We start from the raw sequence: 26,431 nt of genomic DNA, 5'->3' as shown, positions 1-26,431 counted from the left end.
ACCCACCAACAGTGTTACTTCAGTCCACTGTGTTAAGCTTCAAGTGACTGGGATGAGTGCACAGGCCAAATGGGAAATTAGCTCTTACAGAGTTTTGCCACTGAGTGACTCATGAGGCCCTCCTGCACTTCTGGACACCAGGCTCTCAGAACCCATGTGCCCCACCACATTCAGCAAAGGAGAAACGGAGTCGAAGTACCCATGCGTTATTATTCACACATTTTAGTGTGAATTAAAATATACTTTCAAAAAGCCATGACCATCCTACTCTTGTTGGAAAATTCCAGAACTTCTAATCCTAATTCTCAAGGGCTCACAGGGTCATGATTAAGATGTTTGTGTAGCCCCAATTACATGACTTCCAGCTCATATTTCCTATTCTATCTGCTCAGTTTACAGCCTGTAGCAGCGTGCTCTTTGGCACGGCCAGCCTGTGAGGCCAGATATCAGGTAGTCCAACCTCAGACCCATGCTCGGGAATTTACCAAGAGGTTTCAACATCGGGGGCTTTCAATTTGTTTTTAGCTTGACCGAATGAAAAACACATTATATCACAATCCAGACCATGCCCATACTCACTCACACACACACACACACACACACACACCCTAGGGTCCTAAAGCTGAAATAAAAATTTCACCCCAAAATAACAGTAAAACTTAAAACATGCACTATACACCAATTTTTTTTCTTTTTTTCTATTTGATTTTTTAATTTCTGGTTTTAACCCCCTAGGTTGATTTCAAGAGCCAGTGACACACCATCTGTGGTTCGTTAGGTTACTCCTTTCTGCCTGTGGACACCGCTGAGTAAGCATCTTTAAAGTCTCCCCTCCCACCGCCGTCACGTCTAAGTCAGAGTCTCCCAAAGAGCCTGAACAGCTGCGGAAGCTCTTCATCAGAGGTCTGAGCTTTGAAACAACCGATGAGAGTCTGAGGAGCCATTTTGAGCAATGGGGAACACTTATGGACTGTGTGGTAATGAGAGATCCAAACACCAAGCGCTCCAGAGGCTTTGGGTTTGTCACATATGCCACTGTGGAGGAGGTGGATGCAGCCATGAATGCAAGGCCACACAAGGTGGATGGAAGAGTTGTGGAACCAAAGAGGGCTGTCTCAAGAGAAGACTCTCAAAAACCTGGTGCCCACTTAACTGTGAAAAAGATTTTGTTGGTGGCATGAAAGAAGACACTGAAGAATGTCATCTAAGAGATTATTTCGAACAATAGGGGAAAATCGAAGTGATTGAGATCATGACTGACCGAGGCAGTGGCAAAAAGAGGGGTTTTGCTTTTGTAACATTTGACGACCATGATTCTGTAGACAAGATTGTCATTCAAAAATACCATGCTGTGAAAGGCCACAACTGTGAAGTAGGGAAAGCGCTCTCTAAGCAAGAGATGGCTAGTGCCTCATCCAGCCAAAGAGGTCAAAGTGGTTCTGGAAACTTTGGTGGTGGTCGTGGAGGTGGTTTTGGTGGGAATGACAACGTTGGTCATGGAGGAAACTTCAGTGGTCGAGGTGGCTTTGGTGGCAGTCGAGGTGGTGGTGGATATGGTGGCAGTGGGAATGGCTATAATGGATTTGGTAATGATGGAAGCAACTTTGGAGGTGGCGGAAGCTATAATGATTTTGGCAATTACAAGAATCAATCCTCAAATTTTGGACCCATGAAAGGAGGCAATTTTGGAGGCAGAAGCTCTGGCCCTTATGGTGGTGGAGGCCAATACTTTGCCAAACCATGAAACCAAGGTGGCTATGTTGGTTCCAGCAGCAGCAGCAGCTACAGCAGTGGCAGAAGGTTTTAATTACTGGTAGGAAACAAAGCTTAGCAGGAGAGGAGAGCCAGAGAAGTGACAGGGAAGCTACAGGTTACAACAGATTTGTGAACTCAGCCAAGCACAGTGGTGGCAGGGCCTAGCTGCTACAAAGAAGACATGTTTTAGACAATACTCATGTGTATGGGCAAAAAAATTCAAGGACTGTATTTGTAACTAATTGTATAACAGGTTATTTTAGTTTCTGTTCTGTGGAAAGTGTAAAGCATTCCAACAAAGGGTTTTAATGTAGATTTTTTTTTTTTTTTGCACCCATGCTGTTGATTGCTAAATGTAATAGTCTGATCATGACGCTGAATAATTGTGTCTTTTTTTAAAATGTGCTGTGTAAAGTTAGTCTACTCTGAAGCCATCTTGGTATACTACCCCAACAGTGTGAAGTTAGAATTCCTTCAGGGTGATGCCATGTTCCATTCGAAATTTGTTTGCAACCTGCTTGGGCACAGAACCCATTGTCTGCACAAACCTTGGTGTAGTTGAACTGACAGTTAATGTGTTGTGACCTGGAGTTCACCATTAAAAGGTCACCCAAGCAAAGTCCTGGAGTTTATTTGGTTATTAATATGATTGTTGGCACATCCTATGCAATATATCTAAATTGAATTATGATATCAGATAAAATTATAGATGGGATTAAAGCTTGTGTATCATCCATTATCATGTGTGATCAATAAATGACTTAATATTCTCTTGAAAAAAAAAATCTTCAACTATGTAATCTACCCACTTACCTCCCAGCATACACACACACACACACACACACACATCCCTAGCTTGCTCAGTACAGTTTTGAGACAGCTGGTAGACACTAAGTCCATGGAACAGGGGGAAGCTGTGTTGTATAAAAATGAAGCCCATTTTTTAAAGCCCATTAGAGGTAGACCAGGCCTACCTGGTCAAGAGCAGAATTTAAGATACTTTTCATGGGAAATGCTTACACTACCTAACAGTCATGTGAAGGGAACAGAGTTTCCCTCGCTAGCTCTCTCTCCTGTCTACTCATAGATTGAAAGGAAGAGGAGGAATCTACAAAGTATATTCTGTGTCTCTCTGTGTTTTTGCCCCCACCCATTTGTGTGTGTTTGCCTATGTGTATGCATGTGTGACGTGACTACATTTTCTCTTTGCAACAAGGCTCACATCTGAAGTTAAACCTTCCATCGCATGTGACACCATTAATTAACACCCTATTGAGTGTGTCTGTTGCGTTAGACAAAAGCTGACAGCCTTTATGGGGTCTGGCATTATGTGACATCTGGTTACTCTGTGCTCACGTACTAACTAACATGTTCCTTCCCACTGCCTTCACTACATTGGTGGTGAAGGTCCCAGGAAAACTAGGTACTTTGTGGGGTGTCTGGGTGGCTCAGTTGGTTAAGCAGCTGGCTCTTGATCGTGGCTCAGGTCATGATCTCAGCCCCATATCGGAGTCCTCTCTCTCTGCTTGTGCTTTCTCAGATGAATAAATAAAAAATCTTTAAAACAACAGCAACAAAAATTAGGTACTTTGTGAGGGTACCAAAGGATAGGAAGCAAACCTCATTGATCTTTGTATCACCCAAGTATTGCTCCCAACCTGGAATGTAGCAGTTGCTCAATAAATGTTTATTGAGTGGATAGATGTGTGCATGAGTAGATGGGCGACATCAAAGCCCTTTCTATGTTCTTTCTCTCAACCAAGCTAAGGTTCAGATGACAGTCAAATGTATAATTCATTTGTTCAACAAATATATGCTTAGCCCTCTACTAGTAAAATACCTGCTCTGAGTCCTTGGTATCTACTTGAAAGGGATCAAAGAATTCATCACAAGCAACCCACATGTGAGATCCCCATCCAAACAAATTGTGGAACTCACTGCTTAACCCACCTTGTTCATCACCCAAATCTACCTGCCACCCACAGCAGAAGTTTTCTCATTGACCCTGTCCATAGACAAGGCAACTTCTGTTTGAAGAAATGAGTTATCACAATGGAATTCAAGTTTAAGGACATTTCTTCCCCTCACTTTCTCCCTATAACCCTTTAAACATGTCTCAGCTTCAGACAGAATGTTTACATTTTAAATAAGGACTTATAGTTTATGAAAGGCAGTCATAACATCTAACATCCATTTGCTGTGCATATTTTATACCTGAAATGAATAATGTAGGTCCATTATACCTTAATAAAGAAAGAAGCCCTGTAGATAATCTCAACTAATCCTCATGACAGTTCTGTGAGGTAGGCAGGATCCTACAGGTGCAGAATGACCTTGTCCAACTCCTGTCTTCTTCTGGTCTTAATTCTAGTCCTTCATTTTGGTGAAACCCAATTTTGTTCCCAGGCCTGTTTAGTATTCATAGATTGATGGATAACAGTGTTGGCCAGCTTCCGACATCAGCCAGCCTTACTCCTCACAGCATTCTACAATTTTAAGAGTGTTAATTTAATTTCCCTTGCCACCCATATGGCCCTGGTCCTATTTTTCAAGTCTGGCCAATGTGTATCAGCCATATCTAATCTCGAGTGATGAAATATGGTATTTAGTGAATCATGTTCAGAGCAATGATACTATGATGATACCCTCATAGGTTGTATTCTTCTAGGAGAACATACGAAAGAAAAGGAATACCCACACATCTATTTCACTGAGTATTTATAGCATAAGAGAGAGCAGGAGATTCAGAGAGATTTGTGTAAAAGAGCCCCCTAAGAGGAAGAAAAGGGACAGGAGCATGGAAGAAAGGAATGAAAACATCCCAGCAAGTTTCATGGAGCCATCAGAAGAACAGGTTAAATGAGGGTGAATGCAACTTCTCCCTAGACAAGATACCTTGGTACTAACCCATTTCTGACCAGAGTTTAATGTCCTCTGTATCTCCCAGTTCTACGGGAGTTTTCTACCGCTTTTGAACCAGGGGTCAACTTCAGCTGAGAACTCCAGATCTAGTGATTTTGAATTGATTCCCCACACAGATTTGGCATCACCCACCGGGAAATTGACTCCCTTTCCTCATGCTAGGCCTTCGTGGTTCTCAAGTGGAGAATGCTTTCTTCGGCAGTGGCCACTGGAGCATTTACAGATATGCTGTCAACCTGTAATGATCAAGTTTAACAGTCTGCTTCAAGCTCAGTTCACAGCCTTGTAGCTTAAAGTGGGAATTGCCCTTTCAGATTGGGGTGGCTGGTTGGTGCACTGGAAAATCAGACAGCTGATTTCAAAAGTCAAATGTCCTTTCTGAGGTATCTCTTTCTCGGGCTTTGCAGCCTTTTCAAATTCTGCATTTTGTAGAGGTCCAAAGACCTGGATGCTAGTGTGGTAGAAACAAAATTACTGGAGCAAAGGGATAGATATTCTTTTTTTTTTTTTAAGATTTTATTTATTTACTCAAGAGAGAGCAAATGAGAGAGAGCATGAGCTGGAGTAGGGGCAGAGGGAGAGGAAGAAGCAGGCTCCCTGCTGAGCAAGGAGCCCGATGTGGGACCCGATCCCAGGACCCTGGGATCATGACCTGAGCTGAAGGCAGATGCTTAACCAACTGAGCCACACAGGTGCCCCAAGGGACAGATATTCTTTACCCCCACTAAGCCTCAGAGCTCTTACTGGATGTTCATCTGTCAGAGATGTTTACATGGAGGCTGAAAGAAAGATTGAATACTTCAAGTTTCTGCACCATCTGGGATTCTGTGGCCAGAAGCCCCATCCCCACTGGTCTTCCTCCCTCCCCCCCAACAAAGATTTATTTATTTATTTGAGAGAAAGAAAGAGCACATGAGCAAAGAGAGAGGCAGAAGGAGAAGGAGAGAGAGAATCTGAAGCAGACTCCCTGCTGAGTATGGAGCCCTACGGGGGCACGATCCCAGCATCCCAAGACCATGACCTGAGCCAAAACCCAGAGTCAGATGTCCAAACAACTGAGCCACCCAGGTGCCCTCCCCACTCTCCCCTGCCCCCACTGGTCTTCCTCAATTGTAGGCTATCCTGGATCCAGAAACCCTCTCTGGAACAGGACAGCTAAAGAAGTTAACAGCAAAGATGGACAGTTCTCACTTTTCCTGTGGGTTCCAAAAGCCATACTCCTTCCATTATCACTACATCATGGTCAGTACACAGGATCACTCCCATCAGGTGCTAAGATTCTAGGTGATTTAAGAAAGCTGATCCTGCAGACAGATGTCTTCAAAGGTAATATCACGGAACTTAAATTTTCCTTTCATTGTGAAGTTGCCCAAGTGCCCAGATTTGGGATTTGTCTTCTTTTTTGTTTCTTTACAAAAATCCCACTATCAGTAGCAGCTCATTCCGTTCGAAAATAGCCTCAACTGCAGATCTTTGAAAATCAGGCTGCAAGTTCCTGTCTGCCTTCAGACACCTGAAATAGGCAAATGGGACTTTGATTTTCAAAGAAGAGGAGTTCGCTCTTCATTAAACGTCAGTGAAATCCAGGGAGACTTTCCAATTATTTAAAAGACCCGTTGGTGAAATGTGCGGAACACTTTGGAAATACGCGACTGTCACAGCTGCCCTCTGATGAGGCTTGGGTTCCAATCTGTGCCTCTCCAGCAGTCTGTGCGACCATCGCTGCCAGGTGGCATCAGCCTCCTCACAGCGTCCTCCTCCTGTCTGCCATGAGGGAATAAAGCCGCATCTCCCTGGGAGGTTTCCACCAGAGGCTCAGAAGAAATCTGTCTGCAGAGAAGAGATGGCAAGCGTCCTTGGAAATGTGAATTATTGCTGCCATCAGCACATCGCTTCCCCTTTGTATCGAACCTTTGACATTGAAACAGTTTGCTTTTACGGGATTGCAATGTTTGTCGTTCACCCTGGGCTCGCTGAAATGGGGCGATTCAAAGCTAGTTCTACCTGGCTGGGCAGGAAGCAGGAAGTCTTTGTAAACCACATGAAAAAGGAAATTGGTGAACGGATATGCAAGAGAGTTGCCTGGAAATGTTTGCAATCCCCAATTTGTTATTTATTTTAAGAAAGTTCTATCAGAGATAACTATTTGAACCGAACTGAGACCAAAACTCTAATAAATAAATAAATAAAGGAAGGAAGGAAGAAAACAGCACATATGTCTGCTGCTCCCAAGAAAAGTAGACAATCCTGGGTTTAAGCGTAAGCAGAACCCCCAGAGAAGGAATAAAGCAAAGGCAAGGGAAGGAAAATGCTAAGAGCATCTGTAAACCTGGGCCTGCATCCTTTGTGCTGCAGAGACAGTGTGGCCAGCGTGCGGACCAGAGAGAATTTATGGCTGCAAATCATTTGTGCCGACAGAGCTTCACACGACGCTGTGGGTGCAGTTGGTGCCTGCAAAACCGGCTGTTTTGCAAGAAGACATGTTTTCACCTTCAGGAGGTTCTCAAAGTCAACCTCCCACTATTAAATACTCCATAGCTGACTTTTTTCTTCTTAGACCATTGGAAAGACATAGAGGAGATCTTTGATCAATTCATATCCCAACCTTAGAGGACATCAAGGAAGACATTTTTAATTGCTCCTAACTTTTTTTTTTTTTTTAAAGGAATGGACCTGCTTATAAGGCAGAGCAGGTATGGAAGCTTTCTATCTGCAATATTGCTCTCAACTCATAATATGCGACCATTAGGGAAATGTTTGCAAAAAAAAAAAAAGGCTAGTCACTTGGAAGTTCAGCCATAAATTCATTTTTCTACCCTTAGTTCTGCAACCCCTCTCCTAAAACAGCATTATTTACTTTTCTCATTTTCTTTCTTTGAACTGAGGTGTTGTTGTTGTTGTTGTTGTTGTTGTTTTAATGGTGGAAAAAGAAACTTGACCTGTGTACAAGATAATACAGAAGAATTAATTTCCATGGCTGGGCTCTGTTTTACTTTTCGTTATCTCTCACATACTAAGTCTTCCTCACCACAATGCACTTAATGCATAGAACTGATCTTTCCCTGTGGGGCTGGGACGGAGGAGAGGGAGAAATCTGCAGGTTATAGTCACTCTCCGAGCTTGCCCGTGCACTTGAACTTTGCTCCCTTGCTTCCTCACTTACCTTACCTGAGCCCCAGCCTGATGGGTCCCAGACCTACAGTGCTAACAGCCTATCTGCTTTCAAATAGCTGTTATTTTGTCTAATCACAGTTGTCTCTTGATAACTACGTCCTAACTCTCCATCCAGGTGAGAGAGAGTAATAACGGGAAGGTTCTCTTCTCAAATTCTAAGTATTAGGCTAAGAATTACACAAATAATTTCTATTTCATCTGGACAGAAAACTCATGCCATTTTTACTCAAATCTCTTCTTGATTTTGTGTGGAGATTATCCTGCATACCCATTACTATACGCTCCTGGTTTCCTGATGACTTGGGGCATTAAACAGTTGGTGTGAAAAACTAGCTTTGACCAGGAGATTCATGATCGCTTTTTCTCATCGTTGTGATTAAAGCACATGACAAGACCATGGCTTTCAAAGCCGTCTCTATTCTTAAAATTCTTTAACTGATCCATGTTCATGCTTTAGTTTTAATGCTGAAACATACTTTTTAGACTTATCTCTACACTGAATTATCTCAGGCCAGTGACCATTCTTCTGTACCTTGTGTTACCTGAACAGTGATGAGTTATGAAAAGATAAAGATCTTTTGCTGTAACAAGACGTTAAGTAATACTGAGGGTCACCTGGACGGCTCAGTTGGTTGAAAGACTGACTCTTGGTTTGGGCTCAGGTGGTGATCTCAGTATTGTGAAATCAAGCCCCACATTGTGCTCCAAGTTCTGCAAGGAGTCCACTTGAGACGCTCTATCCCTCTCCATCTGCCCCTCCCGTTCATGCACACACTCTTTCTCCTCTCTCTCTCAAATAAATAAATCTTCTAAAAATATGTTAAGTAATACTGAAAGCATTTAGGAAATAGGATAGTCTTAAGACATTGCATTTGATTTTTTTAAAGGTTTTATTTATTATTTATTTGACAGACAGAGATCACCAGTAAGCAGAGAGGCAAGCGGCAGTGGGGGGTGGAGGTGGGGGGAAGCAGGCTCCCTGCTGAGCAAAGAGCCCGATGTGGGGCTTGATTCCAGAACCCTGACATCATGATCTGAGCCGAAGGCAGAGGCTTTAACCCACTGAGCCACCCAGGCGCCCCTTGCATTTGATTTTAACAGTACATATCAAATTATGGTTTGGAAATGTATTGCTAACATCACTGGAAAGTCTTAGATTGGACCTTTAGCAATTGCTTATCCAATAAATTATTGCTTTTCAATCAAAGCATTAAGAGCTCAGTCAAAGACAAAAACATAAATTATGATTTCTCTATGGTATGTTTATTAGGAAAGGATTCTGTGGAGAGAAATGCTTGAAGTTCATTTCTGAGACATTTCAGAAAGATCAGCTAGAGGAGTAATGGTCTCTTCTCAGATGGGGACGAATTCAGATTTGTACTTCACAAGAGTGGGACCCACAACCGCTGCCAGCGACTATTTGTCCTCCTCTAGTTTCTAGAGATATCCAAGTGTCAGTCACCTGTCCTTTTCTGCAGAATCCACCTGCCTAAACTTTCCTTTTCACCAGATCATGTCCTTCCTTAGTGTGTCCAGTGAATGCTGCTAAAACACAGACACAGAGCATTCATTCTGCATTGACAGGAGCCTGAGGGATTATGGGAAGAAAGAAATTGTCAGCGACACAGACAAGATCCCAGTACAGGAGGTGGGAGACAAGAGGCGTCTCCATGCTTAGTGGTTTGACTCAATGCTCCTCACACCTCTCAAGCTGTAGGGATGCCAGGTGAACCACTGTCCCCGTTCCTGACTCCCAAGCCTTCACTTCAGTTGGAAGCGTCTAGAAGTTCCCCCACACAGAAGCACAGGCTCTCCAGAGACCATGGTGATCTAAACTGTGGAAAGCACTATCCATCAGAGAGATAGACAAGCCCCGAGAGTAAATCTGGCAGAAGCCTCAACACTTTTTTTTTTTTTTTTCTGAAGTCCCTTTCACAACCTTCTCTGGTAGCTCAAAAGCGGTAAATTAGGGCAGCAGGCTCAGAAAGTGAAAGGCTATGGCAGGCAAGGCAGGCTGAGTTACTGTCTTCTCTAACCTTCCCGCCTGCCCAGGAGTCATACATAATGGAGAAACAGGTAAATAAGAATTAAATACCTGAAGTCTCTTTTTTCTTCTGTCCTTTAATTACACCACTATTTTATTTATGATTCCCCAAAGAGAAGAAAACTTGACTTACGTGCCATTGCTTTTGTAAATTGTTAAAGAATCTCAAAAATGAAATACTTCACAGCAGGTTTTTCTCTCTTGCCTCTTCCCTGCTGTACTGACCCTTTGAAGTGATGGTTTACCCACACACGCTCCCTCCTCCGCATCCACCCTATGCCCCCACCTCCCAATAAAACCGGCCTTCATTTCACTGTATCTTATTTACCAAAGGAGATCAAATGGGTCTCAAGCCAATGCTGAGATTGCTGTAGTGTTCATCAGCCCTCTCCGTGCTTTGCTCTATAGAATATGCGTCTGTGTCTCAGGGATGGTGTTCAAGGTAGGCAGACCACATTCTTTGTTTTGTGTTTGCATAAGAATTGGGTGAGCAAACAGAGAAAATGCAAAGAGGTTGGCTTTGGTTTTAAAGACTATATTCTCAGTGGCTTGAGTGGGAGTGGGGTGATGAGAATTGCACATCCGAATGATCTGTGCCATCTCTCAAAATTTCCAATTTCTTTGCCCAAAGAGGTAACTTTAGATATGAGGCTCTCTCCCTCTGAATCTGTTTGTTAAGTTTCTAGCATTTGGTTTTTTTCTAGGGACAAAATTTCAGGATTTTTTTTTTTTTAATCACTTTTCCCCACCACCAGGACCCTTAAGATATTAGGGATCCAGGTTCTTCTTTCATATTATCTTCCAGTGGGATGGCATTTCTTTTAATAGGAAAGATTTGGAGTGTGAATAACACATTAGGTGATGTCAAGAAGAAACCAATGTGATACCTGAACAAGGAAGCCTTCATTTAATAAATTCTTAACAGATTTAAGGTGAAATACAACAGAAAATAAAATCGGCTCCAAATGACAGGCAGGATTCTTTTCTGACTCAGGGTTAGTTACCAAATTTTCTGACTTTCTACCCTTTGGGATTTGGGGGGGATGCCATTCCCCCAGAGTAGAATAAGGCATGCTTGAGGGAGAAATAAAGCCCAGACTGCAGGGCAAATTGCACTGAGAAGGCATTAAAGGGTATTTTATTTTATATGGGAATACAACTATAGGGACTCAGAGTCAGAAAAATTGCAAATTTCTTTCACATTCTTTCACTGAATTCTCTTCAAGCTCTGCAGTCTACCAAATGGGAAATCCCAGAGCTTATTTCTCCTCAGTGAGTCTCCGTCCTGTGTGTCCTCATGGCATGTGCACTGTAGTTTTCGTTGATGGTCTTAACTTAATGCCATATATTACTATATACGTAATGTGTATGTAGATTACAGTGAACTGTATCATACTGTGTATCTACTCATGTCACATACACACAGAAGTATATACCAAAAGCCTGTCCTATATGGGCAGTTGAAGAGATTTAGGTAGTACCCCTAGCTCTACTCAATTTTCATTTTACATACATACTGTACAAATTAACCCCCATGAATGATCACTGTCATCATGATGTTGCTTTGATTGAGTTTGGGTGCCTAAGCTATGGTAATGGAAAGATCTGCAGTTGCATTCATGAAAAGTCTGTCAGAGATTTTGGAGGAATCTTGGAAAATGAAAGGAAAGCCAGAAGAGTTGGTAATAGAAAAATGTACCAATTTTCAAAAGAAGGTAAAGATATATTCCAGAAATGGGAAATTTAAAATTATAAACCTCATTTAACAGTGATCTCCAGCAAAAGAGAACAATTTTAAGATATCTAAATAACTGGGACACATTTAGGAAATGCTTACTGTCAGCCAGTGTGGTTGTTCAGAGAATAATTGAGAAGAAGCAAAGCTAATTTCATTTTCCAATCATACTATTCACCTGTTGTTATTTTTTTTTTATTTTATTTTTTTTTTAAAGATTTTATTTATTTATTTGACAGACAGAGATCACAAGTAGGCAGAGAGGCAGGCAGAGAGAGGAGGAAGCAGGCTCCCTGCTGAGCAGAGAGCCCGACGCGGGACTTGATCCCAGGACTCTGAGATCATGACCTGAGCCGAAGGCAGCGGCTTAACCCACTGAGCCACCCAGGCGCCCCATTCACCTGTTTTTAAAGAGAAGCCATAAAGATGGTATATCCTAGTTTTGTGACATTCTAGTGGGAAAACAATGAAGAGGAACATTGCTCTGTGAATTGCTTTGAGTTGAACCTTTCACAGATTTGCACTTATTCCCATCTTATCCAACATTTTTCTGTAACATCTTGGATGAAGTGCAGAAGAATCAAATCTTACTTGTGGATTACAAAAAGCTTAACAGAAGAGCAAATTCAGACAATTAGTGTTACCCCCAAAATCCTCAGTAAATGGAATGTGAAGAGCCAAGCTAATGCATTTACACTGGATAAGGAAAAATGTAAGGTTCAGAATTTAACTCTGAATGCACAGCATTAAAGTGATTTATTCTAAGCACAGTTTGAGGGGAAAGAACCGGACTTTACAATGACTGAAAGTTTAACATGAGTCAATCATGTGCTATCTCTGCTACTCCTGCAACATCAATCCTTGGTTATACTTCCAGTCCCCACGAAAAAGGGAAGTTACCTTCCCACCGAATTCCATAATAGTTGACCACACATGGAGAATTGTGTTGACTTCAGAGGGAATCTAATTCATCTTCAACATGACAACTCTTCCCATTTTTTTTTTTCCTCTTCCCATATTTGAAGAGTGCTTTCAAGCCACCTTCTCCAAGCTAAGTATCCCTCTTCTTAATAGAACAAGGAGTTGGGTCATCAGGACAATTCCTCGTTATTAACAGTGCCCTCTACATATTTGTTGACAGTGCCTTGCAAATGTGTCCCATAGAATTGGACAGAATCTTCCAGATTAGAATGTGTGGCATAGTAGCATGTAGGACCCTCACCTGCTCTATGCAAGTTAGTCTTATATTAATCAATCCAAGATTACAGTGAAACTACCTCATAAAAGCATTTCACTTATACCAATACTACTATACCTTTCAGCAAAAATAAATAAAATGGGATTCTCCCCACCCAACAAACACATGCTCTGGACAAGAGAAACAAGAATCTGGATGCTAATGGGTCATAAATTTAATACTTCTTAGAGTATGGGGTAAGTGTGGTTCAGGAGTTTAAAGATATGTATTTTTTGTTGTTGATTAGTCTTACCCCTAAATACATTGCTGTTCTTTATGGGAAATTATGGAGTTTTAAGTTATCTTTGACTCAGTGAAAATGTTGTCTCTTTTGTGACTTCTGATAACGACATGAAAAGCAACTCTTCTATGTTTCTTTTTTCTTAGAGTCCCCTCACGTTGTTGAACTTACAGGCAATTTTTAATAGGACCAAATGCTTGCTAAATCAATTCTACTGTAGTTTACATTAGTACAGTTGTTTTGTTTTATTTGTACCTAAGTATAAGATTTTACTTTTATTTCTATTACTACTCGTCCTATTAAATTTGACTCATCATGCCAGACTTTTACTCTTGGGGAATCAAACTGCTTTATACTCAGCCTTGTATCATCTATTTTCCACGGTAAACTAAAACCTGAGCCTTTCTTCTTGGTAATTAAGACTTTTGCATTAACCACTATACTCAACTCGTTCTAAGAAAGCACATTTTTTTCCACATTATTATATATTTGAAATAATTTCTTAAGATCAGCATGATCTTTAAGAGAATAATAAGACAAGCCACAGACTGGGAGAAAATATTTACAAAAGACACTGATAAAGACTACTATCCAAAATATACAAAGAACTCTTAAAACTCAACAATGTGAAAATGAATAATGCAATTAAAAAATGAGCCAAAAACCTTAACTGACATCTCACCAAAGAATACTCAGATGGCAAATAAGCATATAAAAATATTTTTCAACATTATATATCATTAGGGAATTGGAAAGTAAAACAAAGAGATACTACTACACACCCATGAGAATGGCCAAAATCCAGAACATTGACAACACCAAATGCTGACAATGATATAAAGCGACAGAAATTCTCATTCATTGCTGGTGGAAATGCAAAATGGTACAGCCATTTTAGAAGACAGTCTGATGGTTGCTTACAGAACTACATACACTCTTAGCATACATTCCAGCAATCAAGTTCCTTGGTATTTACCTAAATGAATCAGAAACTTGCATTCAGGGACGCCTGGGTGGCTCAGTTGGTTAAGCAGCTGCCTTCGGCTCAGGTCATGATCCCAGCGTCCTGGGATCGAGTCCCGCATCGGGCTCCTTGCTCCGCAGGGAGCCTGCTTCTCCCTCTGACTCTGCCTTCCACTCTGTCTGCCTGTACTCGCTCTCGCTCACTCTCTCTCTGACAAATAAATAAATAAAATCTAAAAAAAAAAAAAAAAAAGAAAAAAGAAACTTGCATTCACACAAAAACCTGTACACAAATGTTTTGTGGCAACTCTAATTGTCAAAACTTCAAAGCAACCACGATATTCTTCACCAGGCGAGTAGGTACATCAACTGTGGTATATCCAAATAACGGACTGTTATTCAGCACTAAAAGGAAGTGAGCTATGGAACCATAAAAAGACATGGAGAAAATGCAAGTGCATATTACTAATTGGAAGAAGGGAGTCTGAAACGACCGCATACTGCATGATTCAAGCTCTATCATTCTGGAAGGTTTGGCAAAAGTAAGCAGATAGTTCAAAGATTAGCAAGGGCTTGGGAATAAGGAAGGATGAGTAGGTAGAACACAGAGAGTGACAAGGCAATGAAACTATTCTGTACAATATTATAGTGGTAGATATATGCCATTATACATTTGTCTAAACCCAGAGAACGTGCGACACTAAGCATAAACCCTAATGTGAACTTTGGACTTTGGATGAGAATGGCCTGATAAGGATGGGTTTATCAACCATAACAAGTGTCATTGTCACTAGTGGGGGAAGCTGAGCATGTGTAAGGCCAGCAGGTTTATGGGAACTCCGTACCTTCAACTCAATTTTGTTGTCAACCTAAGAATTTTCTAACATATATATTTATTAATTTAAAAAAATCACTGAGATCTTGGGGCACCTGGGTGGCTCAGTGGGGTGGGCCTCTGCCTTTGGCTCAGGTTATGGTCTCAGGGTCCTGGGATCAGGCCCCGCATCAGGCTCTTTGCTTGACGGGAAGCCTTCTCTCCCCATAGCCAGCCCGCCCCACCCGCACCTTCCTCTCTGCCTACTTGTGATCTCTGTCAAATAAATAAATAAAATCTTTTTTAAAAAATCACTGAGATCTTAAAATACCTGTTGACCAGATGGCAGCCATGACAGTGGTCATTCCCTGGGCATGCTCAGATGTGGTCATTGCTATTCATCTTGTCAGCACCTCCCATGAACTATGTGCACTGTTGAGACTGCTCAGGAAGATGGAGCACCTGGATGGCTCAGTCGGTTAAGTGTTTGCCCTCGGCTCAGGTCGTGACCATAGGACCCTGGGATCCAGCCCTTTGTAGAACTCCCTGCTCAGTAGGGAGCCTGCTTCTCCCTCTCCTCCCCCCACCACTTGTGCTCTCTCTCGCTCTCTCTCTCACACACAAATAAATAAATAAATAAAAAATTTTTTTAAAAAAATAAAATATCTTCACAAAGATTACACTGGGATTCAGCTTTGAAACAAAGTTATCATAAATATGAACAAACAGCACAGAAGTGGAACAGTGATGTTAGTGACACAAATAATGACCAAAATTCTATTTTCTTGAGAATAGAGGAGCTAGGAAAGGATGGTCACCCCAGGTACCTGCAACTGTTATTCATTTTATTTGATTTGATTTGCCATAAGCACGAAAGGACTATCACAGGGCAAGTAACGTATATGAGAGAAACTAATAAATCCTGAGTATAGATCAGAGAAATTTTACGCATGGAAAAAAAAAAACTGATATGACAGTGTCATGTGACTTAAAAGGTAAAATAACCAAGTCTCACCAGGTAAGAAGTTCTGACAAAGACGGAGGATTGTGTAATGTGCCTCAAAATTATACTGTCAATGCTAGAGGAACTGGGAAATAGATCTAGGAGCATAAATATGTCTAAAAGGCCTCGCAGTAAGTGTAATAGTAAAATCCTAAGTAATTAGAAAGTAACGTAATAGTTTAATAGGCAGCATTTTTTTTTTCCTTGGTAGTATAGATAATGCTGATGGATCTTACAACCAATAGTATCTTGGGGGCAGAAGCGCGATCTCGCCCATTTAAAGAGTTCATCCATTCACTGATGATAAAACAATAGACAGGTGGGGGCACCTGGATGGCTCATTCGTTAAGTGTCTGCCTTTGACTCAGGTCATGATCCCAGTGTCCTGGGATTGAGCTCCACATCGGATTCCGTACTCAGTGGGGAGCCTGCTTCTCCCTCTCTCACTCCCCTGCTTGTGTTCCCTCTATCACTGTGTCTCTTTTTGGCAAATAAATAAATAAAAGTCTTAAAAAAAAAAAAAAAAGAAGAAGAAGAACAGTGATGGGTGAACTGGCTGGTGAACATTCCCCTCAATAGACGTGATGGTGAAGGTAAAACAGTGTCAAACCTGTGCAAGTGCAAAGTCTACACAGGACAGTAAAAGAGCCTGGTGCGTGGTCATTAACAGGTGAAGGCAATCAGTAGAGACAACCTAATTCAAGAAGGTAACTGGGTGTCCCTGGATGAGATGGAGCAGAACCAGCATAACCTCCGTTAGACCTAATGTTCTCTCAGAGCTTGTGTGCTTGAGTCCGCACACTGTAAAACGACTGGATGGGTTCAAAGAGCCTACAATCCTGAGTTGGGAGGCACCAACTTTATCCTTTAAGCCAAGTTGGTAGTTACGCGACACCCCAGTCTAAGGTAACTAACTGGTCCAAGCACCGTGGCTACTAGAGTCGCCTCTCGAATCTTCTCCCTAAGTCCACTCTTTTGCCTCCATCAGTCTATTCCCCGTGCTTTTCGCAGTGCATGTGCACAGACATTAAAGGGCTTACACGTCTGAGTCACTCTGTAGCTCTTCAGAAAAATCCACAACTCCTTCCCACAGCTTGCTCCTGACTACCTCTCCAACCACATCTCGCTGCAGGCTGGTGTTCTTGGCTCCAGACGTTTTCAGGTTCTTTCAGCTCCTTATCTGAGCTTGTTCCCATTCATCGCTGGTTTCCCTGCCCCGTGCCTGCTTGCCATTTTTCCTGGTTTGGGAAGCGCCTTTTCATCCTTCAGCAGCCAAACTCAGTCGTCCCTTCCTTAGAGAAGCCTTTCCCAACCTCTCTGACTAGATCAAGTTCACCTATCACTCATACATATTGCACCACAGCTCCCTCCTTCATTGCATGTAAAGTGGTTAAAATTTTTCACGTAAGTGTGTGATTTTTTTTTTTTTTTGATTGATGTTTTATCTGCTCTCCCCCCGAAGAAACTGCAAGCTCCAAGAATCCAGGGGTTGGCTTTCTCCTCCCCAGGGTACTTCCCTAGCACTGTTCCTGTAACACCCAGAGGCTCAGAAAATATGGAATCAAATCATGTTAAATGAATACATCTCCATATTTCTTCTCTGTTTTCTGGAACCACTTTTCAAAAATCCTGGAAGTTGGCAGTGCTAATCGAATAGAACATTTGACAAACAAAAAGCAGAAACAGACCCATAAATACAGAGAACAAAGTGATGGTGCTCAAAGCTGAGAGGAGTCGGAGGGAGGATGGACCAAATGGCATCAGGGTGGGAGGCACAGACTTCCAGTTGTGGAATAAATCAGTCAGGGGGATGACAGGTACAGGATACGGAATATAGCCATGATATTGCAACAGGGCTGTCTGAGGTCAGATGAGAGCTACGGTTGAGGTGAGCAGAGGGTAAGGTAGAGAGAAATTAAATCGCTGTGCTGACCCCTGAAACATTGCGTGTCAACTGTATTCAAATACTAAATTAAAAAAAAAATAAAACACACAATGTTTGATCATCATGTTAGTAAAAGATGGTGAAGGGGGGTGCCTGGGTGGCTCAGTGGGTTAAGCGACTGCCTTTGGCTCAGGTCGTGATCTCGGGGTCCTGAGATTGAGCCCCACATCGGGCTCTCTGCTCAGTGGAGAGCCTGCTTCTCCCTCTGCCTCTGCCTGCCTCTCTGCCTGCTTGTGCTCTCTCTCTATCTCTCTGTCAAATAAATAAAATCTTAAAAAAAAAAAAAAAAGATGGTGAAGGTCCTCAGAAACATGAAATCAGAGTGGACTTCCTGTTAGCGGTTTGCAATTCCATGAAGACTAATGTTTGAAGGAGGATAAGATAGCTAAAAGATGAATGTTTATGATTCCATTAACTAAAAATGCAATTCGTATCATCTTTTTTGTCATATTTATCATCAGCCTACTACTTTTAAAAAAAGAAGCGATCCGGATGAAATAGCTATTTTTGCAGAAACAGATTTCTAGTCATAGAGATTCAGTAGAAATTTTAGCTTGGTTTTATGCATCCGAAAGGAACACAGATACTCCCCTGTGATGGTGGGGATTATGTTTTTATAAAATTCCAACTATGTTTATGATGTAACTGTGAATATGAAACCACTTTTATCTCAGCATAAAAAATAATGGGTTGTATCAATTTCATGCTTCTTAGCTGGAAGCAACAACAGCTGACTTTGGTGATTAGAAAAGAAGTTTATTAACAGGATGTTGAGGGGTCCACTTCTGGCCTCGGAAGTGCCGAGATGCTTTGAGAAACCCTTCAAATGCAGAACAACAAATTTCTGCTTTTAGACACCACTTCTCTGCAAAGTCATCTCCTTTTCCAGAGAGAAAAACAGAATGAGCAAGGCCCAGGACCAAAGCCAAAGCACTAGGCAGTGGGAAGGGATGATTATGCTCTGACTTCTGGTGGTTTTTAAATCATCTACTTAAATAATAATAATAATACACTGTGGACTGCTAACCAGTTTGGCAAAATAAGCTACATACCATTTAACAAAACATTTCTTTAGTCTATTTTAAGACAAACAACACATACTCCAAGTAACTGTGAGGAGTGAACTCAGAGACAGAGAAGTCGCAGGAGGACGGTGATGAAGAGAAGAATCAGAGACAATCAGAGAGCCCATGGGCAGGAACCCGGAGATGCAAAGCCCCTGGCTGGCAGAGAATTCATGGGTTAGGCCCACGCACATGGGAACCTGGAAATAAAATACCTGCTTAAAGCCAGGAATAAGACTGACTTCCTAGTCTGTGAAACAAGAACTAGGAAATTTATAATCCCTTTTTAGAGAAACAGTGAAGAAACTGGTGAGAGAAAAAAGATCACTTTGGAGAAATCAGAATCCCACATCGTGCTGTACGTGTGTGGTTCTCATTCACACGACCCATGTAGTGCTCATTTATACCCAGGAAATTAACATAAGGTTAGTTTGAAATCAGTGCAACCCATAACATCCGGCAGAGGCAAATGCAAAGGCAAGGTATGAGCTCCTAGTTGAGGATTATAAATCATCCAAGGAAACAAGCCCAAGAGGGAGACATAGCAGGTAGAACAAACAAAAGGATGAACACATCCTAAGCTATAAATAATAGTTTGTTCTGAAAGAGGGTTGAAAGTAAATATGAGGGGCACCTGGGTGTCTGCCTTCGGCTCAGGTCATGATCTCAGGGTGCTGGGATCGAGTCCCGCCTTGGGCTTCTTGCTCTTCAGGGAGCCTGCTTCTCCCTCTCCCTCTGCCTCTATCCCTGCTCATGTTCTCTCTTTCAAATACATAAATAAAATCTTAAAAAAAAAAAAAAAAGAAAGTAAGTAAGTGTATGAAATATGCTCAAAACCATAAAGGAAAAAACTGAAATTATAACACAGGAAGAGGACCTATTAGAACAAAAAGCAGATTTTGAAAAAAAAAAAAAATTGAGAGTCTAGAAATTAAAGAAAATGGCCTCTGAAATTAAAATTCAAAAAGCCACAGAGATAGAAATGAAAGCAAGAGTGAGGAAATAAACAGATAGAGGAAAATTGCCATAATCCATCATAGATAAATAAATGGAAAAGAGGGAAGGAGAAGTTAAGAGACATGGGGTAAACAAGAAACTTTAAGAAGACTGTTAAAAAGAGAGACTGTTAAAAAGAGAATTACAGAGAAGGAGGGAGACAAAATTTGAATAGTTGAAGGCAGAGAACTTTCTAGAACTGAAGAACATAGTCTCAGATGACAGGAGCATGGAAAATCCCAAGAAAGATACAAAAACAAACCTATACCTGGACATGCAGAGATAAATTACAGAAAATCAAAATAAAGTGAAAATCTGAAAAGAGATCACTTGGAAGGGCAATCACGTTCAGAAAAGAATTCTTCTCAGCAGTGATAAAAGACAATAGAATTATATCTTCAGAAGTGAATGAAAATATTCTCAAATCAGAATTCCATAAAGAGCTAATCTATTATTCAAGAGTAAAAGAGAATGGATCATTTTCAGTCAAAGATTAAGAGATTATACTACTGAGAGACTACCATGCTTAATGTTATGTGTCAATTTGGCCAAGCCCTGATACCCGGATATTTAGTCTAACATTATTCTAGCTGTTTCTGTGAAGATTTTTTTTTTTTTTTTTTACTTAAAATCAGTCTCTCTCTCCATATATTAATCTAGAGAGAGAGGTAATGCATTCAAAATACAATTATCAGAATTTATTCCTTTCTGTTTTGAAGAAGGTATTTGGAAATTGAAAAACTTAATTTGAAAGTATCTCTTTTTTCTGTAGACCACAAAGATTTATTTTGAATAGTAATATTTAAGAGAACTTTATAGGGGCGCCTGGGTGGCTCAGTGAGTTAAGCATCTGACCCTTGATTTCAGCTCAGGTCTTGATCTCAAGGTGGTGAGTTCTCAAGGTGGTGCTGGGCATGGAGCCTACTTAAAAAAATAAATAAATTTGTAAAAGAATAAATAAATAGGGGCACCTGGGTGGCTCAGTTGATTAAGCATCCGAGTCTTGATTTCAGCTCAAGCCGTGGTTTCCAGATTGTGAGAAAGAACACCATGTTGGGCTTTGTGCTCAGTGGGGAGCTTGCTTAAGATTCTCTCTCTCCCTCTCCTGCCCCTCCCACCTCACTCTAAAAAAAATAAACAAATAAAAATAAAAGACCTTTATATTTATAACATCCATATTTTAAAAGTTTCTATTTTAAATCAGTACTTTGCACATAATAGACATTCAACAAAAACCTATAGACTGAAATAAGTTTTTAAATGCATGCTGCTTTGGGGCACCTGGGTGGCTCAGTGGGTTGAGCCTCTGCCTTCAGCTCGGGTCCTGATCTTGGGGTCCTGGGATCGAGCCCCACATCAGGCTCTTTGCTCAGTGGGGAGCCTGCTTCTTCCTCTCTCTCGGCCTGCTGCTTTGCCTACTTGTGATCTCTCTGTCAAATAAATAAAATCTTTTTTAAAAAAAATTAATGCACGCTGCTTCTTCCTCTACCCTTCTTTTAAACTTTTCAAATATCTGTCTTTAATGTAAAGAAAGAGTAGATGCCACCTTTATCCCTTGTATCCCCTATAACTCCATCCTCTGGGTTCTGCTTTCTCTAGAGAATCCTGACTAATACAGATCTACAGTAAAAAATCATGTATGAAAAGTTGTCCTTTGGTAAAGAAAAAAAAAAAAAAAAAACTGAAACCGGAAAGAAGGGAAGGATTACAAGAACAATAACGAGCAAGGAAATTGGTAACATGGTGGTAAATGTAGATAAATACAAACTAAGAAGGAAAGACACTAAAATACTAGACATCAGTACATGGAGGACTCCTAGGAGAGAGGAGGCAGATCCAAAACGGGTAAGATTATGTTATGAACAACCCTAGCCCGATGAAGTTTGCACTTAAAAATTACAGAGTAGCCACTAAAAACAGCTTCTGGATTACTTCTAAAAGAGCAGACTAAGAGTAAGATAAAGAAAATTCATTAAACGGAAACAGAAGAAGAGAACAATTGAAATCCAAGTCAAAAAAGGAGAGAGGAGTTGAAAGCACCGACATCAACCACAACAACAGCAGTAATAATAATAATTATATCAATAACGTCGATACATGTCAACAGATTAAATTTCTTGATTGGGGCGCCTGGGTGTCTCAGTCGTTAAGCGACTGCCTTCAGTTCAGATCATGATCCCAGGGTCTTTGGATGGAGCCCCGCATCAGGCTCCCTGCTCAGTGGGAAGCCTGCTTCTCCCTCTCCCACTCCCCCTGCTTGTGTTCCCTCTCTCACTGTGTCTCTGTCAACTAATAAATAAAATCTTAAAAAATAAATAAATAAATTTGCTGAATTAAAGACAGAGCCTCTCAGACTGAGTGAACTACAAAAAATCAACATGGATATTGATCACAGACATGCAGTGATTAAACGAAAGAGCCAGTTGCAGAGAGAATAAAAGCACTCACGTGAATTTAGAAAACTCACGCAACAATTCTGTGCGTAAGATGGAAAGGTTCCTCATGAACTAGAACTACAAAAACGTGAGCACGCATCGAGTTTAAACAGCAGTTGCTTCTGGGGACAGTAGGAAGAGGATCTGGGAAGCGTACGAAAGAGCAGAGCTCTGATTTGCAGACTCCTTTCCCAGGCTCTTATCCCCGGCAGTGCCAGGTGAGCCTCGACGGGACGATCACCTGTCGTATCCCAGGCTTCCCAACGAAATGTACACGGTCACCTGGAACAGGTTAAGAAGCCAGCGTTCCTGAGTGAAGCGCAAACTCACAGATAACCAGGGGCAGCAAGAGAGGACTCTGATCTCTGCAACTCGGTCTCTCCACCATCCCGCAGAGAGGGGGGAGTCTATGTGCTCTGGTTTTTCTGCTTGTTTTATAGGGCAAGGCAAGAGAGGGGTCTTGGCGGGGGATTATACATGCTGTCTGGTGCCGGGAGGCTCCAATTGGGGAGGTCAGTTGTTTACAGCGCTGTGTGTGAAAATCAGCTGCCCTTTCCTTGGAGTATCAGGGGGCCTGTGGAAATTGGACAAACCCCAGAGTTAGAGACCGCCAGTGGCATGGGAATCTTAGGGGTAGCCCCTCCAGGAAGGAGAAAGAATATTAACACAGAATACTAACAGGTGTTAGTTAACTCTGAACAGTACATATATGAGTGTTACATTACCTTCTGCACTGCGTTTAAAGGAAAATACAGAAAATAATATCCGAACATACCCTCTTCTAGCCTTGAATGCCACTGCCCCCCTCCCCGAAATGTAATCATTGGTGAGATCTTGGTGTTTTTACAGATCATGTTCTTTAAGGATTAAAATACGCATACATACATATATACAAATATTTTAAAATATGCATATATACAAGTAGAGAATTTCTTTGGTGGAAGAGCATTGTTCCAGTTGGGTTTTGAGTTTTGATTTGAAGCCTTTCTCTTCCGTTTCTACTTCAAATTGTGGAGGTTCTGGATTGCTTCATGTTGTGTTGGCTTTGTTCCCCTGGGTGACTGCGAAAGACTGGAAATTAGTCTCTCATCCATGTAACGGAATGAAAGGCCAAAGTCTAATTCACGCGTTGAATGTGAAAAGGTGGTTAAGCAATTTTTTCTTGAGGATTGCTGGATAACCTGTCCTTTCGTTATCATGTCATCCATCCGAATTCAAACATATCCCAGAAAGGTTCTATTTTTTCCTCTTCACTCAGAACGGAGCTTTGATCAAATAACTACGCCTTGTAACCAACATCCTGTGCTTTGACTTGAATCTTTGCGAAGGGAAGTGAGGATGCCTTGAGTATGTTCGATGCACGCCCGCTTTCTCCTGATGCCTGTGTCTCATAATCTGATTCCTTTTGCTTTCTTCAACACTCAGGACAAGAAAAAGGGCTCCTTTCTCCTGGGCCCAAGCACTCACTTACGATCTTTGTGTATTTATCACTTTTCAGCCAGTCCTAGAATGTCTCTGTTTCTCCACATTGTAGAGGGATAAAATAAAACACCGCATTTTACACCTACTAAAAGTAATTTTTATTTATCCCACAACCCCTGAACTCTGAATTTTTTTTTCCCCCAAAGGAATCTTCCCTGGCCACCCCCTTCTCCTCACAAGGCCACTGTTTGATCTAGTGACATTTTTATATGGAAAACATTTTAAGCAGCTCCAGCTGCTGATTTTACAAAGAATAAAAACAGAAATGATCGGAGCTTTTGGCAAGAACCCTTAGGCCAGAGCAGCAAGCCACTGATAGATTCCTGCTGTAGAAGTGATTTGTTTTGTTTTATGAACTTGTGAAAGTAACTCTTTCTTTTTCGTGGCAAAATAGTTGGTACAAAGGAGAGACCAGCACACCGGGGGGGGGGGGGGTGGCACATATTTTGTTCCTAAGCAACTTATTCAAATACATTTTATGTCCATATCTAAATTACACAAAGCAGGCTTACTACTCCCTCTGTCTGTCTGTCTCTCTTTCTCTCTCTCTCTCTCTTTTTTCTTTTTTTTTTTTTGAGGGGGGTTGAAACTCTTCCGAAAGTGGGTGTGAAATAATCCTTTCGCTTTTATTTCTGGATTGTGGCTTTGATGATAAGTTAGATATTAAATAGGACTGGTTCTGGTTCATATGTCACGTATAGATGTCGGGCGTAAGTGTCAGCATTTAGATGGAGAATAATTGGATTCATATCTGTGTTATGTTTTCAAATTGCTGGGTCAGTTCTGGGTCTCCCGCTATAAATTCTTCACTGCAGGCGCAAGTAAAAGGAATGTGACAGATTTAATACCTAGAATAAGTTATTAACTGTAAGAATGCATAAAACAGTGGCACTGCTGAGCAGAGAACATGACACCGCTCATAATTCTATAAATGAAAATTAAAGTGTTTTTTTATATCAGGGAAATATTTTTCTTTATTAACTCTCTTGCCCTCCTCACATAGGTCCTTTATGTCTGATCTCATGTCGAACAATCTCTTCGACTTGGCCATTTGACTCATGAATGTTTAAACACTAACGCTCCAGTGTGAGAGAATGAACTTGATAAGAGAAGGGAGTTGTTTATAGTGTTTCACTGCCCAAAAGGTCAAGTGGCTACTTTGACGGCAACCATGATCTTTCCTGAGAACGATACCTAGGCCAGATCGCATTGTAAAGGCTCAGTGAAATAGCCTCTTCTTTTTGTCGTAGTGTATTTGCCTTTCTGTCGTGGAGGGAGAACCGAAGTGTAGCCCCACCAATTACTTAGACAATTATTAGAAAGCAGGAAAGCAGGAGAGAGGAAGGAAGTGGAGGAAAAGAATAGTGAGCCAAGAATCCAAAAGGAAAAGAGGTGGGAGTCCTTCACACCTTTCTGTAAGCCCCAGGTTGCAAGTGGCGGCTGGTGCTGGCACGTAGCTTGGATTTTTCCAATGTCAGCAAACTACTCACCCGTGCCTCAGTTGCCAGCCCATCTCTGGAAAATCCTCTGAGAAAATCTTCCCTTTTATCATACAAGCCCAGGATGAGCCAAGAAATTCAACATCACAATTCCATGTGCTCTGCCCATTTATTTGATTAAATATTAACTGGATACCTCCACAGGAGAAGACAAGTCCCTGTTGAGAAAGAGCGTTACTGTAAGTTCCGCAAGAGCTTCTCAAACTTGAGTCATTTATGGGGCGCCTGGGTGGCTCAGTCAGTTAAGCCGCTACCTTCGGCTCAAGTCATGATCCCAGCGCCCTGGGATCAAGTCCTGCATTGGGCTCCTTGTCCAACAAGATGCCTACTTCTCTCTCTGCCTGCCACTCCGCCTGCTTGTGCTCTCTCTCTGACAAATAAATAAATAAAATCTTTTTTTTTTATTTGTTTTCAGCATAACAGTATTCATTATTTTTGCACCACACCCAGTGCTCCATGCAATCTGTGCCCTCTCTAATACCCACCACCTGGTTCCCCCAACCTCCCACCCCCCGCCCCTTCAAACCCCTTAGATTGTTTTTCAGAATCCATAGTCTCTCATGGTTCACCTCCCCTTCCAATTTCCCCCAACTCCCTTCTCCTAACTCCCCATGTCCTCCACGCTATTTGTTATGCTCCACAAATAAGTGAAACCATATGATAATTGACTCTCTCTGCTTGACTTATTTCATTCAGCATAATCTCTTCCAGTCCCATCCATGTTGCTACAAAAGTTGGGTATTCATCCTTTCTGATGGAGGCATAATACTCCATAGTGTATATGGACCACATCTTCCTTATCCATTCGTCTGTTGAAGGGCATCTTGGTTCTTTCCACAGTTTGGTAACCGTGGCCATTGCTGCTGTAAACATTGGGGTACAGATGGCCCTTCTTTTCACTACATCTGTATCTTTGGGATAAATGCCCAGTAGTGCAATTGCAGGGTCATAGGGAAGCTCTATTTTTTAATTTCTTGAGGAATATCTACACTGTTCTCCAAAGAGGATGCACCAACTTGCATTCCCACCAACATGTAAGAGGGTTCCCCTTTCTCCACATCCCCTCCAACACATGTTGTTTCCTGTCTTGCTAATTTTGGCCATTCTAAATAAAGTCTTTAA

The 26,431-nt window shown here is 41.5% G+C and overlaps 1 protein-coding gene across 1 annotated transcript; it reads left to right on the top strand.

Moving 5' to 3' along the window:
• The first annotated feature begins 830 nt into the window (after positions 1 to 830).
• On the top strand, positions 831 to 1,986 carry LOC131831420 (heterogeneous nuclear ribonucleoprotein A1-like). Its single transcript, XM_059173489.1, has 2 exons — positions 831 to 1,154; positions 1,328 to 1,986. Exons 1-2 carry the CDS (start codon positions 966 to 968, stop codon positions 1,742 to 1,744), a joined length of 606 nt encoding a protein of 201 aa, XP_059029472.1. The 5' UTR covers positions 831 to 965; the 3' UTR covers positions 1,745 to 1,986.
• Positions 1,987 to 26,431: the final 24,445 nt, after the last annotated feature.

This window comes from Mustela lutreola, chromosome 5 (genome assembly GCF_030435805.1).
Source record: "Mustela lutreola isolate mMusLut2 chromosome 5, mMusLut2.pri, whole genome shotgun sequence".
Taxonomy (NCBI): Eukaryota; Metazoa; Chordata; class Mammalia; order Carnivora; family Mustelidae; genus Mustela; species Mustela lutreola.
This window is presented reverse-complemented; position numbering and strand designations above follow the sequence as displayed.

Coding starts and splice junctions, on each gene's coding strand:
- LOC131831420 (XM_059173489.1), top strand. CDS start 966: ATGGACTGTGTGGTAATGAGAGATCCAAACACCAAGCGCTCCAGAGGC. Junction 1,155..1,327: donor AACCTGGTGCCCACTTAACT/GTGAAAAAGATT, acceptor TCTGTAGACAAG/ATTGTCATTCAAAAATACCA.